The sequence below is a fragment of the Melanostigma gelatinosum genome, assembly GCF_949748355.1.
Source record: "Melanostigma gelatinosum genome assembly, chromosome: 15".
Classification (NCBI taxonomy): Eukaryota; Metazoa; Chordata; class Actinopteri; order Perciformes; family Zoarcidae; genus Melanostigma; species Melanostigma gelatinosum.
This window is the reverse complement of record NC_136648.1, coordinates 22,411,475-22,429,296: the sequence shown is the minus strand read 5'-3', so window position 1 is coordinate 22,429,296 and position 17,822 is coordinate 22,411,475. Positions and strand designations below refer to the sequence as shown.

Here is a 17,822-nt window from a genome sequence, read left to right as displayed (position 1 = left end):
CTGTTCCGACCGGACCACAAAGACTGAACCAACAACTGTGTTGTGCTGCTGAAGGTTCAGAAGTCATGGCAGCGATTTGAAACAGGAGAAAGCCGACTGCACAGACGGGACCAGCGCATCAGTTGATCAGGTGTAATGTGTGATGGTGCCCTCGTGGTGGGAACCAGCGACCTGCTTTGGTGTCTCAGCAGAAACGGAACAGCTCCAAGAGGAAGAAGTGCGAGCAGCGAGACAGAACTGAACAGAGTGAGAGGACTTTTATTGACGGGTAAGATACAGATGAGAGCAGAGGCCTGAACCGAGACCGGACCCACACACACACACGGGCTCGTTGGTAGAAAAGACGTGTTTAATTTGGGCTGGTTGGAAATTTTCCTACAACAAAAAAATAATTTTAAGCAGAAAATGACAATCTGCTAAAAAGAAAAATTGTAAGTAAAGAACCAGAGACGATGAAATAAAAAGCTACTTTGAAGACATCAGTTGCTTTCTGAGCATCTCTGCTTCATGTTAGACAAACGGAGGTCCACTTCTATCTAAGAAGAACTAAAGAATCACTTTCTACTGGTCTACAACACAAGATCAACAGACTTCACCGGTAAAATAATACGTTTTAAGACAACAGATGAAATCAGACCACAGACTAAAGGCACATGTACTTTGGTCCCAACAGGCCTCCTCTCAAAACCAGAGACCAAGACCAGAATCACATGAAACCGTGTCCAAACAGACAGCATCAGCATGCATCCTGTGTATGGTTTATGTGTGTGTGTGCACCCACTAACATCATAGTCTGTAAAAGACTGAGATTTAAACTTTGCAGGAACCTCTATTCTTTGATGAGAGCTTTGGATCCTCACTGTTAGTGCATGTCAGCAATGTGTTGATGTCACTACTAGTAGAAAGGAAACGTCCTCACAGAAGTGGTACGATGCTGCTTTCAACCCGATGGTGTATAAACAGCTTAAAGTGTGCCAGTTAAGAAAAAAATGCCTGATATTTAGAAACTGCACGACAAGTAGTTCCCTTTAAAGGATTTCTGGGTACTGAAGTCCTCAAAATGTAGTTCCAGCTCATATTTTAACTACATTTTAGAGTGCAGTAAAATGGCCAAATCTGCAAGCTGTTCTAGTGAAGGGGCGCCAACATGCCTACAAAGTATAAAAGGGGGTGCTGGTAATGTAAAACTGGTCATATTTACATTTAACTTAAACCTTTAGTAACAACCCCATCTACTCCCTCATGCTTGTCGCTTGGAAAAATGCTTTTAAAAAAAACAACCAAATGAACATTTTGGAGGAGTGAACCAGCTGACTGAGAATGTGTGTCAGAAACTGCACGCCGATGACGGCCGCCTACCAGAAAAGGAGCGAGTCGGCACGCGGTAGACGACGTGGAGGTGATGAGTCCGTCATGATGGAGATGTGTTGGAGTTACTACCACAAAGAACGGTGAGTACGGACATCGGGCGGGAGTTTGGGGATCAAAACATGGTTTGATTTGGAACACTAAAGGATTGGTAGGTGGTTCAAGTAGCGACACAATGTACAGAGAAAAAACAGATCACAGGAAGCAACGCCTCAACTGGAAATTCAAGGACAAAGTGACTCCGACTAGATGGACAGGTGGATAGGGCAATGCAACAAAAACAAACTGGTATTTCAAATGATAACAGATTCAATTCAAAACTCTGCGCTGCTCTAAAGAGTGACAGCAGGCTTTGGTCAACCGTGTGTTCTGTAGCCACACCCAGCCAGCAGTGATGTCACGCTGTACTTCTACATCACTGCAGCCAGGTGTCGAGCTGAGCCCCAGGAGATAAACACAACACTGTAGTTGCTCTTTAAGATGCTCACAGTCTGAAGTACGTGCTGCTTCTACTGGGCAAGAATATTTGCTCTGTGGATTTTGGATTTCTCTCAATATTTTACCTGAAATACTTGAACATTTCTAATGTGTTACGTTGCGTTTGAAGCTTTTGGACATCGAAGCACATTTCACTGATACACAACATCGTACTGTCAAATTAAAGGGTCGGGGAAAGCACAGAGGAGGTTTAACAGGAAACGTGGAAGAGACGACAAATGGTAGTGACTTCCTCGCTTGTCACAGATCTTTAGGTTTAGGAGTCAGCTGTGGGGCTCAGATGGTAGACTTTGAAAAGGAAACTTTCAGGTGGTGATTCCCTCCCATGTCGTAGTTGTGGAGTTCCATCAGAGTCTGGATGGCCTCCTCCGCTGACGTCATCTGGATCAGGGCCATCTTATGGTCCCTGGTGAGGAAAAAGACACACAGTTCAAGAAGAGTGCACTGCCTGGTGTGTCCGAAAGAGCGTCACAGTGAAGTGGTTCTTACTGGAAGAACTTGAAGGCCTTGACGGTTCCTCCACTGTTGGAGAACAGAAGACGTAGGTCATCCTCTCCAACTGCATCCCTGGACATCCAAAGACAAGCTGTTAAAGGTCTGAAGCAGAATAGCATGAAGCCAAAGTGATCTCACTGATTTGATGAACGTGTGTCGTGGATGTACTACCGGACGTTGGAGAGGTGAAGAGTTGCAGACGGAGGATAGATGTTCTGGAAGTTTTTGGATCCCGGCTTCTTAAAGCGATGGAGTGGTGAGCCAGAAAAATCTGTCCAACAGAAAAAAGAAAATATATGTGCACGCACGCACGCGCGCGCACGCACACACGCGCACACACACGATGACAAAAACATTTAAATAATATTATAATACAATATTATTATTAGAACTTTGGCTGTGTAGTCCATACAGATTCAGGAAAAACAAATAAAGCTGGAGTAAGAAAAACCTTTTGTCAACTTACCGGTAATTAAAGGAGAACTCCACCAATGAATGAAATGACATTAAGACATGATGGTGCATTCTTATTGTCATCAACTTGGACAAGATTTCCAAATGCCCTCAGTTTCAGAGGAAATGTACATTGATTTCTCATCTTTCTTTGTCTGGCATCTACCTTTCAAAACGCCATATATATATATATATATATATATATATATATATATATATATATATATATATATATATATATATATATATATATATATATATATATATATATATATATATATATATATATATATATATATATATATATATATATATATATATATATATATATATATATATATATATATATATATATATATATATATATATATATACACACACACACATACATTTAAAAAACACCCGGACCATTGAGCCTACCAAGTGTGCATATGAGGACTTAGATCCTTACCACTTCTGATTTGAATGTAGATATAGTCATCGTAGCTTGATTATCCCTATCTTGCTGTCCAATAACAGTGACTGATGCTGCTACTGTACAGGCGGTGGTTGCTATCGTCTGATGCGCATTCCGTCTCTGAACTCAAACTCCAGTCTTGCATCTCAAGTTGCTCGGCGGGCTGTGAACATTGAGCAACCCTCGGAAGGAAAGACTTGGCCGGAGCGGATAAACACACACGTGCTTGTATACTTGTGAGGATCAATCACTCTTAATTAACCCCTTAACAGCACTTTGAAAAGAGCTGCTTGAGGGTTCGGACTTATTTGAACTTGTCCTCACAAAGATAGAATTACTATACATTACCAGACTGTTCGTGGACCTGTGACTATCTGATCCGACTGCTGAAAAACTCTTACCTTTAGTGAGCAGCTGGTCATCCAATCCTTCTCTGGGCAGAGCCACAGTCTGATGTTTAGACAGAGTCACTCTCATCACTTTACCAAACACCTTTTGACCATTCAAGTGGCTCATTGCTGCGGGTGAGCAAAGACAGAAATATGGAATGAGTGTGAAAGGCGTTTTCTGATACAACAATCACATCACATGCATGAAATTGCTTTGTGGTCACAAAATGTATTGAGGAAGTGACCGATGCTACAGTGCTTTTCAACAAGTAAACCTTGAAATTAAAAGGCACAGTTGACATTTGAATCGTTGCCCAGCACTAATATAAATATCTAAATTATCCTATTTTGCAGGCCGATACTAGTGACCGATAATGCTGCTGCATAAACTCACCCAGCTGAGCCTGGTTGCCATCAGACAGCTGTATCAGAGCACTGTCCTTTTTGTTGTAGAGGATCTTCACCCTCTGGACGTCACCATAGACTCCTGAAGGTAGAGAGAGAGCGAGAGAGGCAGACCAAGAGAGCGAGAGAGAGAGCGAGAGAGCAGGGTGGAGCAGAAGATGAGGAGGACAGAACAGACAGAGCAGGAGAGATGGAGCCGACCAAGATAAAAAAGGAGAGGTGTGAAGGATGGAAGGAATAAAGTTAGTGCAAGAAAGACAAACAAAAAGAAAAGATGGAATCTTCCCATTTCACTTCCACTAGAAACTCAATCAAACCCTTCTGTATACCGAGTGGTTTAATCTGTCAACCAGCGAGACACATCAGCTGAGCTTGACCATTGACATATACCTGAAAGTGGGGATTCACAAATCCAGCTTGAAGACTGGTGATTATAAACGTACTACCATGAATGGACAGTGTGAGGAAAAACAACTTTTAAAACACATGCACTAGCCTCAGAAAGGACTTGTTGTACAGTGAAACATGTGCAGTAAATGCAGAAAGAAGACCTGAACAACAATTAAGTTCTTTTGAGGCCTTTTATGCAGATCATTTTAGACTTTAAAAGATCTGTGGAGCTGAGCTAAAACTGCTCCAACAAGTGGAAGGACTAGATATTGTAATACTGCTGGCTGGTAGACGGTCTAATGTGACCGATGAGAAGGTGAACTGTGACTGCACTTGATTGCCTTTTTCTCCAGATTTTGTACCAAAGAGAGTCTTAGTGAGAACACTGGACAGTCATGACCAACTTAAGCAATAAAGTGGTGAGAACATAAACACTGCAATAATCCATAGAGACTCCAGAATAAATGACGAGACGGTCCACTCACAGAACAGTGTTATTAGAGAGCGGTATTTTATTTTAGCATCTTAAGGCCAAGCTGAGTTTTAGTTACTTATGGAATTAAACGCCAGGATTAAATCTTTTCTGTCTTTGCTTTTACAAAATAATGAGAAATAAGAAGGCTTTTTTGCATCGTAGATTAGCAATTTGGGTATTTGCCAATTGACCAATTGCCAAGTCCCGCCCTCAAATGCAGACTGGCCAATGGTGGCGTAGCTACGGCTAGCTTTTCCCAGGGTCTGACAACTATCCAGCTCGGTAATAGCGCCATTGACTCATCAAATGAGTTTCTTCATCTTCAGGCTGCTTTGGTGGATTTGGAGCTTGTCATGGTTAAACGTGCGATAGTGACACTCGTTACACGGAGAGGTTGGAAGGACATATACCGTCTCTAAAACATTACGTTTCTAAGTAAAAACCTGTGGAGCTAACATCAGCAGAGTACATTAGCATATCATTAACTAGCATTAGCACTTCTATGCTACGCTAGCTACTGAATGTATACACATGCTGCTTTAGCTTTTTAATGGTTGTAACAGTGAATAAAGAGGAACAGAGTTGTTCATTTCGTTGTTCTGTCTGGATCACCAGGTGATTTTTACACTGGTCTGTAGCTTCAGCTTCCATCTTTATCTTCTAGTTTTCACTGCCAATTCAGTTTGACATCCTGGAAATATCCTCAAAAACACATGTTGTGGACCCTTCTCTCTGCAGCCACAGATATGTATTGAGGGAGTGCAGTTAGTGACAGTGTGGGCTCCATGGTAGCTCTGACAGCTTGATGGAGTGACAGCAGGGGGCGGGGCTTAGGGAAGGGTCAAATGGGCACTGGATCACTTAATGGCGCACCACCCTACTCCTTCCCTTCATCCAACAGATCGGTTGTGTTGTCCCATCAGGGCTCTAATGACGTATCATGCTGTGCTAATTATTGTTACTGCAAACTGCAGCCGTTTCACATTCAACATGTTTTCCGTATCGTTTTATTTGCAGCTGGTATTGTGGAGCAGCTGCAGGAGGTGCTGGCTTGGCAGTCACAAACCTCAGTGTTTATTAGATTTGGAGGTTTCACGTCACATTTTCGTATGAGCATGACATCACATGAATGATTTTGGTGTCTTCGTTCTCATCAGCTTAGAGATAAGATGACCAAACAGACAATCCCAGACTCACTTCTCATTCAAAGTAGAGACAGTTGCGTACAATATAAGAGGGAGGCCTGTAGATGCATGGAGATAAGGAGGAATAGCGTGTCCACGACATCACTGAGGAAAGTGAACAAAATTGGATTAACAGAGAGAGATATACAGATAGAATAGTAGAGGTTGAACATACCGAAGAGGGTAAAGATACTTTGAGGCGTGACCATCTTTAGAGAGAGAGACCGCAGAGCAGAGGACAGGAAGAGGAGGAGCAGAGGAGGAGGAAGAGGAGAGACGAAGGTAGAGATCAGACCCCCCAGCATTGGACGAGGGGGGAAGGTGGTGGTTTCCATGGTGATGAGGGGTGGAGCAAAGATGGAGGGCATGGGGAGAGGGTCAAAACGGCAAACCCAAAGTCGGGTAGACCGGAGTAAGACAAGTGAACAGAGGAAAGGAGGTGGAACCAAAATTGGGTAAACGTACATGATGGGGGAGGGGTTTAAGGGGAGTGTGTAACATTAAAGGGCGTTTGGCCGAATGGAGAGAAAATAAACGTGTTACGGGAGGAGGGGGAGGGGAAGATAGGAGGCAGGGAAGGGAGAAAGGAGGAGAGGAGGACAAAAACCAAAGCAGAGGTCAGTAAACAGAGCATCAGTGGAACATCAACGGAGTCTGAATGATTCACACACACACACACACACTTCTCCCAGTTCTGTTATCGCACGCACATTTCCTGCTGGATGCGTTCATCAGTGAGGAGAACAACAGATGGGACGAAGGTAAAAAATAATAAATAATGAATAAAGCATGAGATAAATAAGAGAATGAAAGGGATTGGCAGGAGATATCAAACCAAAAGGGGGCAGAGCCATGAAGCAGATGGCCGACCAGATCCCATGAAGGTACCGGTACCAGAAGGACTGCTGACTATGACCGACGGAGACACGTGTAGAGGAACTGTAGATACAAACAACGCAACTCCAATCTGATTACAATGAGATATTTTCATTGTTTTCAAGGTCGAAAATCCTCATTAACAAATCTCACTACTAAATAATGGAACAAGGGTCAGTTTGACATGTTTCTTTTGTTCCAGGAGACCCGGGTGTCGTCATGGTATCAACTGCCTTTGAATTTGACGCTCGCTATATGAAGTTACCAGAGACCACGACTGATAAAGGTTTCAGTTTGTGACACGTCACACTGCCTTCAAAATCATATCTGGATGTCCAAGATTCTTCACCTTGAAGTTTGGAGCAATTCTAAGATCATTTCCACATCACATATTAAAATACAGGACAGTCATAGAATCCATCATCACTGGCAGATGTTTTGTATTAAAATGTTTCTTTTGGGTCTCGCAGTTAAAGGGGTACAAGTATAATTTTCAGGAGGCGCGAAAACATGCTAGCAAAACTACTGCAACCTGTTCATGAACGTGCATACTGCGAGAAGAAATAAATGGAGGATAGAATTTCAACAACTTTTAAACAAATAAACATGATGTTCCTTTCTGAATCCATTTATTTAAACAACTAACACGTATGAGACAAGGAAACGGAGTCATTCCTTTCTCACCTCTTGTCCACTGGAACAGAGAATCCATGAGAGGATTTCAGCACATGTGACCATCATCACGGTTAGCAGCAGGCACGCCATGTTCTGTTTGGTAGCTCGCTAGTTAACTAGGAAGTAGCGTTAGCTATCTAGGATAGTCTAGCTGGTGTGCTGTTCCTCTGTCTTATAAGGGTGTATTGTTTTCATAAAATAGATTCAGATAGTGACCGCATGTTTTGTGTGTATATATATATATATATATATATATTTTCTGTTTTAAATGGCCATTGTTCCTCATTAAACCTCTAAACAGTGAGAGAAGTTAGTCTCAGCTACCTGGAATCAGTGTACTGCCTGAAACTGATTAAAATCCGACCAGGGATGTTAATCTGTCCATTTGATGACACAGTTGAGAAAGTGACTGGAAAACTATCCCCTGGACTCAACACTCACAACATGAAGAATGGCCACACCACACTCAACCACTACCGAGCCACTGGTATGTATTGAGCACACTCCCACGCGTGTGCAGGAGCTGCCGATTGGTCACCGGAGAGAACAGCGTGCTGCACCGAGACTTTACCAGAAGAGAGAAAACCACCACGGAGTCCCTCTCAAACAGGGAGAGGGACAAAGACAGCGAGATGGAACACACACACACAGATACTGTAGGTATAGAGGTACAGATGAAAGAGTAGGTGCACATTCAGAGTTAGAGAAGAAACAGAACTCTAAGGTCATACCTAACCGCACAGCTTTGAAAACGGAACAGGTCTCATATAAAGACACAATGTAGTTAGCCTCTGTGACAGTCCATGAAGAACAAGAATCAATCTAGAGAACGGGACAGAGGACAGAGCGGGGGAGATGGTCAGCTTGGGCTCTTCCACTTTGTTCATGAGCAGGTCTGTTCCCGTTGCAGAAAAAGACGTTTGCTTTTCCAATTTGCTGAATACGCCATGCAAGTGCACCTGGCTCTTCACAGGAATGGGAGAAGACACTCCGATTGCTTTAGTTCATGCTACGCTCAAAACACACCTATGAATAATTAAGAGACAACCCATTTGCCCATTGCACCTTACATTGCGCCCAGATTACGTGCCATTTAACGAGCAAAAGTGGAGTTGGACGTGCATTAAATGCACCTTATGGTTTAAGACTATGTATTATACTCAGACAGTTTATGGCCTATTATGAATCTATCATAATTACGAAACACAGAGTGGAGCTGGTCTCCAGTCTGTACGTCGATGTGTCCTCGGACAAGATACTGAAAAGCCAAAGGTCCTGAAGGCTGTACCATCGGTGTGTGAGTGTGCGTGAGCATTTAGATGAGATCCTAACGAGCAGAAGGCACCTTGCGAGGCAGACCTGCCATTAATGTATGAATGTGTGCGCGTCTGGGTAAATGTTGACATGTGGTGCTGAGGACGTGAAAGTCCATTTCCCAGATCTAGGTGGAAGATAAATCACGCTGTGAAGCTTAGCACACAAACAACCAACACACAGGAATACACACTACTATCAACTCCAGAAAATCATCCAATGGCATCTGTTAGTAAAGACAATGTGTGACTCAGAGCAGAGTACTCATTCACAGCTATGCGCATGGCTAGTGTACCTCTTCATTCAGGTTGGATGCCAGCAGGACTCCTGACACTCCGGACCCAGACAGAGCGACGCGGCCGGCGGCTGCTGCCGCTGCTGCTGCGGCGCTCAGAGGACTGATGGCTCCTGTTGGGGAAGAAGAGACCATGAACAGGTCAGAGTCATGTCACATGTAATACAGCAGCAGAGAAGTACACGCAAACATTTAACACTAAAAAGACAAACACACTTGTTAATGTTAAGTGCAACAAATAAAAACCGGATTACGGTACTCCCTTCTTCAGTGGATTTAGGTCAATAGCATTAGAATGTCTAACAACTACCCCAGAGTGCTACGACACTAAAACGCATGCACAGAAATCTAAATGAAAACACCATATTGATTAAAATACACATTACTACAAAAGCTACTACATTAATGAACATGCTCTACACTGATTAGTAGTTTGAGCATGGTGTTTGCCTTATTGAGCTCGAACATCAACCAACCTGAAGCCATTGAGATAAAACACACTTTCCAGCCCGAGCACATTCAGACAACCATGAGAGGACAAGAGAGAGGACAGCAGACAGAGTGATGGACAAACAGAAAGAAGGTCAGTACCTCCACCCTGAGAGAGGGAGAGAGAAGATGAGTAGCCTCCTCCACTAGAGTAGGAAGCGAGCGCTCCGGATGGGGTACCTACAAGACAAGGACAACACGTATCTAACCTCAAACAGCACAATTATCACAAGAAGACAAACCAGCAAGTCAGTAAATGTTAAAAATATAACAGTATTATAAAGAGTAAATATTGGTTCTCGTGACAACCCTAGTCAAACATCTTTATAATATTGTTTAAACCCAGAATATATGGTGGCAGAATATGTAAATGACATTGATAAACCACCCAGCAGGAGCATCATCTGCCGACGCAGCAAACAGGAATCCAGACAGATTCTAAATGCATCACAAACATGTGTGCTTTCACTTTCATGTTGCTGAATAAAAACAGGCTCAGCACAGCAAGGGAGAGGAGATCGGCTTTTAACCTCTCCACGAACCCTTCTCTGCAGAGGGCCACTGTGGAGGACTCTGTGGTCACGGGGGGTTATTTATTAAGAGGGGAAATACAGGACTCATACACCACCATGCATTTTTAGAGGCAGGCTTCTGGCCCCATAGATACTGATGGACGCTTCATTCACACGGCTGCTGTGTCATGTTCTGTGTTAAGATGCTGAGTCCACCTGAAACACACCTTCAGTCGTATCACTGCACTACTTTATTGTACACAGGGCAACACAGGAACCGAGTCTGGCCTCCAGATGACCTCATCACAGCCTGCGCTGAAGACAGGATGGTGAAACAGGAAGCAGTGAGACACCCGTCTGTCTGCAATAGCGCTCTGAGCTCCGGTGTCGACCGTCAGTGAAGTCCCGGATACTACTTTTGAAGTGTTCAGCTGAATGTACCACAAGCGCATGACAAATGAACATACCAAAGCCTCTGTGCTGCTTACACTCTAACTACAAGTGGAGAAAAGTTTTTGTAGTATTTCTGCTCGCTGCTGTTTCCCACTGTAAGCCCATGTGTTCGTGTCGCGCCACAACAAATTCCACATTTACCTCCTAAACTGTCATTTTACTGGATTCCAGGAAATTGCTGTATTTAGCCATCACGGCATCTCTGCCAGGGTATCGCTGATTGTTTTGAAATAGGAAACCCTGTATGTGTTGTGTTTTTTTCCTATTGTGACGCACAGTCACTGATGCACACTAACAAAGGAATAACCTCGTGCATGAACGGGGCCATCAGTGTGACAGGTCAGTAGTAAGGATACCCTGGAAGGAGATTTGAATGGATGGGGTGGAGACAGAGGTGTATTTACCCAATAGAGAATGATCCTTGTTGACCGACTCTCCGTCCCCGGTCGGGAGGTCGGGTCTGGTGTAATCTCGACTCTTGTCGTTGTTGTATTTGACGTTGAGGTTGACCAGTTTACTGAAGTCTATCCGTAGAGTACAGCATGAATTATAGATGTTCTGTCCATCCAGAGACTGGAGTAGAGGTAGTGGAAGAGGGAGAAAGAATCACAATAGTGTTTCAATAATCAGATAATGATAGGATTGTGACAAAGATTCATCCTAAGAAGGACATCTTACAGTTATGAGTCAGACAGGCTGATGTATTGGTGCAGCTCTACTGCAGCGCATGTTAAAGGCTGAAAGGTTCGACGTGAACTGGTTTGAATGTTGGGCACTAACAGGCAGAATGAAGACTTCTGCTAAATCACTGAGATTCAACCTGAAATGTGACTCATTTTACATACGAGTGAACCACCAACACTGGACATGTACTTAGAGTGGCCATCAGGCCATCAAAACCTGTTACTGCATCGCAAAAAGATTCACATCTAAATCTGTTGCTTAGCCATTTAACGAGGGATTTGAATATAAAAAAGGAAATAAGGTTGCTGATGTGACGGCCAGACGTTTCACATGCGTGTGATCCTACCAGTTTAGCCTGCTGCGCATTGACGGGGTCGCTGAACTGCAGAAGAGCCTGGAACTGGTTGTTCTTGGTGAAGGTTATAATCTTCATTACAGTCCCGAACTTACTGAAGATCTGGAAGAATCAACAAATAGAGAATAACTAGGAAACATGACCATGCTTGATTTAAATCACAAACCTAATTCCAACATTCACATTGAAAGCTATGCAGACACTAGGGCTGTACCAAAAAGGTCAAATCAGGCTACACTGATATCATGAGTATTATACTATTGATCGAATTAGATTCTAGTGGTGGCTGCGTAGAATTGTTTCTGACTGGATCCAAACACTTCAAATAACTTCAGAGCGTTTTGAAGTCAAAAAGTCAAAATCTAACAAAAAAACATGGACCAATTTACACTATGCACAAGATAAATTATCTTATGAAATATTCTGCTGTAATCCATATTTGTTGGCGTTTAGCCGTCAATAACTGTCGAGCAGCAGTCTAACAGCACCATAGATTACATTTATATAACCACCATAAGTATGTGATGATATCTGAAACTATGACAACAGACATTCAATGGTCATTCAAAAACCTCAATAGAACCTCATGAATAACTACTGGACTGTGTATGTATCATCCTGAATGGTGTTTGGGTTTTACCTGTTGGAGAACGTCCAGTGTCACAGGATAAAACATGTTGTCGATGATAATTCGCAGGACAGGGCTGGGGGGTGGAACAAGGTCCAACACTCCAGGGTCAGAGGACGGAGAGCCTCCATCCTGAACCGCTGACACTGCCTGCAACACTGCCTGGGCCCTCTGGGTGGAAAGGAAAAGATGCATCACCAACGGGAAGGCATCAAGTCCCACGTCAGCGTAACCCTGGTGTGGGCGAAGGACAGTGCTTGGTGGATTAGTATACCTGGTTCAGAGCAGAGTCTGTTTTCAGCTCCTTATGGTTGGAGTACTGGATGAAGACGGGAGTGTTTCTGACCTGAATAGAATACGATCCGAGGAATACACAGTTCAGTTAGTAGCACTCACAACATGAACAGAAATGATTAATAACATGTAACAGGAATGCACACTGATGTATTTCAGACCTGTGGCGTGACAGCTGCGTAGTAGTTCACCATAGTAATGGCTGCTTCTTCTGTGCCCAACTCCAGGAACGCCTGCAAAAACACAGCAACAGTGAGCTCTCATAGATGACAAATCAGCTCCAGGACAATGTGTCACTGTGTGGAGACGACTGTTCCTGTTCCGTCTTCACGTCAGCGTATTGGCTGGTGGAGTCTTGCTGTAGTTTACCTGGTTTTTCCCCTTCAGCATCAGTATATTGGTGACCTTTCCGAAGGGCAGCCCCAAGGCAATGACTTCAGTCTCTGACACTTCATTGGGAAGTTTCCTGATGTGGAGAACTCTAGAGGGGGGGGACTCGTCCAGTCGCTGTTTCTTACTGTCACTGCCGTTCGCTGAACATGAACACAAATGATCATATGGTACCATGACTCTAGAATAAAGCTGAAGTCAGAGTACAGCACAAGCGTAAATACTAAAATGAATGATGACTCAGCTCCAATTAGCTGCTTCACTTCCAGAACCCTGGTATTGTGCATGCTGGCTCACTGTCACACCATCATGAATAATCTTAATACTTTTGACGATTTGATCATTTATTAGATTTTTCATGTGATCTAGAATTTCAAAGTTGTACTGTTAGATCCTTGCCCAAAATATGATCGGACCAGAATTCAAGACGTTAGACCAATCAGAACAAATGTGACATTTTTCCTCATCATATTAAATATTATTATTTACCCATAGACCCATTTACAATGGGTAAATACAGAAACTAATTGTGTGAAGCCCTCTAAACGCAATTTGTAAACCCATTTTATTAAAATGTGTTAAAAAAGTTTTTTCCTCAAAACTAAGTCAATATATTTGTTTCCACTAAAAAGCACTACTTTCTGTCTTTTTCACCAGTCCAGTCCATTTGTGACCATGTTGGTGCTTACCGGTCACAGGGGTGGGGCTGCTACTGTACATGGTGAGCTCATCTGAGCCTCTCTGGAAGAAAAAGGAAAAGAAATGTAACTTTCATTTACATCCCAACTTCTGACGAATTCCAAAAATATTACGATTATAGGCAGAGTAACAAAAATACTAAACATTCATCAAACACTGATTCGGTATAATCACAGTCTGCCCTACTGAATGAAATATATAATACAACATTACTTGAATGGCTTTACATTTATCCAAATGAAATTACACCATCTGTCATTTAACACAAAGGATAACATACATCTTTATAGTTTGTCATCTCGTCACATCACAGCCAACACGAATAAAAAAAAACAGGTATTAAATCTATCCACCCGCCCCTATACTAAAAATCTAAAATCCAATGACATCCAGTGAATTTGTGAACAAAATCATGTAGACAGAGTAAATGCAAGTGTGTTCTAAAGTAAAAAGTAAATATACTTGCCTTCACACCAACTGCAACATCACTGTCAACGGAGAAAAAAACAGCAAATAATGTTACTTCAAATCCTCAAGGAAAAGCAACCTCTTAATTCAAAGTAAAGGAGAGACTGGTGCTGTTATCCTGGATGATGGTGTTGTAGCATTTCTCTTTTAACTGTGCAACAGTTTCACAAAATAAGAGGAAATATGCAATTAAAGAGGTTGCAATATTATCGTTTTTAAAACTCCTAGCTCTTAATACTCATAATAAAGCTCATGCAGCCATGGAACAGTTTTATAGGTTCAATACTGAATTAGTTCAACACACTTATGTTGGTTATTTTTACCCGCATTTGCATCATTGCATGCTGTTGCCCAGAACTAATAAACTGGGACAATATCCTGTCATACATCCACATAGATATTGTTCATCACAAAGACATCTCATACCATCATGGAGGCAAAGCTACTTCAAACACACCCACAATACATCCGGACCAGTTCAATAATATCACAATTTAATCTGAAGATATTTGAAACCTCCCCACGCAAATGTAACAATTAAGCCATTCTGTGGCTTTTCAATTTATCTGACAAATAATGAACGCTGTTCACTTTGTATGACATTATTATGTTATTTTACACATCTTTTCTGCCTATATGGTCGTCATGTTTATGTTCCAGTCACCTTCTCTCATATAATAGCAAACGTTGTATACAATAATCCGGTGGAGGTCACGTGTAGCATGCACGAGCTCCAGACAAAGGACCGAACCGACAGGTGCGCGCGGCACTCCACGTCGGATAGGACACACGGGGCGAATACCTTGTTACACTAATGCTTGCCGCCAATAATTGTCCCCATTTACTCATACGAACATTCATCCTTCATATGTTCCTCTCACCAGTAACGTCAGCAACATTACTCAAAAATTAGCTGCGACATTAATCCAAAATTGGCTGTGACATTGCCGAAGTTAGAAGACCCAGGTGAAAACGTAAAACGTGCACTAGAATCATGTTCTACCATGTCGGGTTTCCTACTAGCAAGACAGCGTTGGACTGCCTCCTTTCTGTGGGAGATTGGTGCCGTTGTTTAGCTAGCATCATGTTCTTCGTAACATACAGTATAATGATCGCAGCTGAGCTAACAGTTAGCACATCTTAAATTAAGCACGGGGGACGGTTCATTCTGCCCACGTCACATGCACAGCAGTAGGAAGTCCAACTAGAATCATTCGTTGTAATATTGACTCATTTACCCGTCCATTGCAGCTCTTTGTCCTCTTCTGTCTGTTGATAGTTCAGCACAATTCGATGCCTTGACAGAGTGAGCAAAATGGGCGTTCTTCTTCTTCTTGGGTTTTGACGGCTGTTAGTAACCAACATTAGGCGCATCAGCGACACCTTCTGCTCTGGAGGGCGACCGACTGATTCATGATGAAATAATGCAGCGTGGGCCGAAGTTAGTCTATTGCGTTTATAGAAAATGAAAGAAAATAATAAATAAGTCTCGCTCATGTCCTGTTAGAATAATAACGTTATTCATCTCCTAGAATGCTCAAATACAATAAACCACACACCATTATGATGTCATAATGTTAAGTCTAAATTATTGAATACATAATAATAAAGTCATGTGTTACAAGTTGTTTCCTATTCAAGAGTGGTGCCCAGCATTTTAATGTTGTAATGTGTAATATAACACACATATATGCACATATATTATTGACTCTATAGATGCAAATATAGAATATTTCATTCTGATTGTAGCAGAAATATAAAGTAACATAAAATGACAATTCACAAGTCAATATATTACCATTCCAACACTGGAAATAACACAATTCGTCAACAATTATTTATTTTACTTTTAATACTTTATTATGGTACATTAAGTACATTCAGCTGATAATATTTATGGACTTCAGTTTTAAATGCAGATATTTACCCACAGGGTATTTGTTCATTGGGGCATTGCTCATTTTTAATCAAGGTAAATATCTGAATACTTATTCCACCAGACCAGTCAGTACAATATAATGACCAAGTCTATGAGATTCATCCCAGTTTGATCCACGGTAAGATATGTAACAGTTCATACAGTGTGCGTATGTTAGTTTGTGCTCCAGTGTTCAGATGCTTTTCTGTATTAGAACACTTTTATTTGAATAATTAGACCATATCAAAGATTTATTTTCACATTAGCACATTAACATACAGTACATACAATCATAATTTCAAATGAACTCCACCTATTACTCTCCATCAAGCAGATAAACACATAAGATGTCATTTTTCTATCACTTTTGAACTCTTCCAAGTGATTTACATTAATGGGACACAACAAATGTGTCAAACCTCATGAGGCAGATTAATCTGATCATAAAACCCAACTTCATAACGTCTGATTACCGTTATTAAATAGGTGGACAGCAGTGGCGGCTGGTGGAAAATGTTCTAGGTAGGGCCATCCTATCAATTTCAGCAAACATCCCAGCATGATTTAATGCAAACAAATTAAAATATCAAACACGCATTATTACTTTGCAGTTAAATATTTAACATGTATTCGAAAAAAGTAGTAAATAACACTTATATAATATAATATAACATGTTCATTTATTGAGATGCCCCTATGGACCTTGTTATAGGAGGTAAAGATCAGGAGAAGTAAACATGAAGTGTAATTATGAATGCTGATGTTAAATTAAGCTATGATGAGTTTTCACTGTGAATTTAACATCTCTATTACATGTTGATGCCTCCATGACCAAGTTAAGCAGATGAGACTGAGGACAACTATGTAGAATAAAAGATGTTCACTTTGTCTGATATGCAGCTTGACAGAGTTCTCCATGTGTGTCCTGGTGTTCTCATGTTTCCTTACCTCCTCATCCCTCACTCCCTACCCTGGTGTTCTCATGTTTCCTTACCTCCTCATCCCTCACTCCCTACCCTGGTGTTCTCATGTTTCCTTACCTCCTCATCCCTCACTCCCTATCCTGGTGTTCTCATGTTTCCTTACCTCCTCATCCCTCACTCCCTATCCTGGTGTTCTCATGTTTCCTTACCTCCTCATCCCTCACTCCCGTAACTGTCCGTGCTGGATCCGTCCCCGTTGTTTTAAAAAGCTAAATAAATGATTAGCATGATGTCATCCAGCTAGCCAAACCTGTCTGGTGTACAGCTAGTACAGAAGCTCCGCATGTACTGCTTCCCTTTCCCGCGAGTCTGCTGTCTGATTGTGAGGTCAGGCTGATCTGATATCAGCTCGTTGGCTGCAGAATCTCCTCAAAGTTCTCCTCTCAAACGGGTCTTGGAGGAGGAGTGCTCGCCTGTAGAGACTTTTCCTGACGAGAACGCGCAGCGAGGGGGGCCTGATCGTTCTGGCCCACAGCTGAATCTATTTGAGGTCGCTGATTGGCTAAATTGTATGTCACTCATTTATATCTTGAATCAGCAATTGGCTAAACTGCTTCATAGACCCGTCTCTTTTGGGCCAAAACGATCAGGCCCCCCAAGCTGCGCGTTCTCAGAGTGTCGTGCACACAGACAGAGAGCACGAGCAGAGAGCACACAGGCGGAGAGGACGAGCAG

General features: G+C 42.2%; 1 protein-coding gene across 1 annotated transcript; it reads right to left on the bottom strand.

The window, feature by feature from the left end:
* Nucleotides 1-242: 242 nt before the first annotated feature.
* LOC306789628 (polypyrimidine tract-binding protein 2-like) lies at nt 243-15,540 on the bottom strand. Its single transcript, XM_079285656.1, has 17 exons — nt 15,485-15,540; nt 14,241-14,266; nt 13,769-13,816; nt 13,059-13,222; nt 12,851-12,922; nt 12,670-12,741; nt 12,408-12,566; nt 11,759-11,869; nt 11,133-11,301; nt 9,866-9,943; nt 9,275-9,387; nt 6,290-6,323; nt 4,055-4,147; nt 3,673-3,789; nt 2,533-2,632; nt 2,356-2,433; nt 243-2,272 (listed from the first exon to the last, which is right to left on the bottom strand). Exons 1-17 carry the CDS (start codon nt 15,490-15,492, stop codon nt 2,143-2,145), a joined length of 1,572 nt encoding a protein of 523 aa, XP_079141782.1. The 5' UTR covers nt 15,493-15,540; the 3' UTR covers nt 243-2,142.
* Between the last annotated feature and the right edge of the window lie 2,282 nt (nt 15,541-17,822).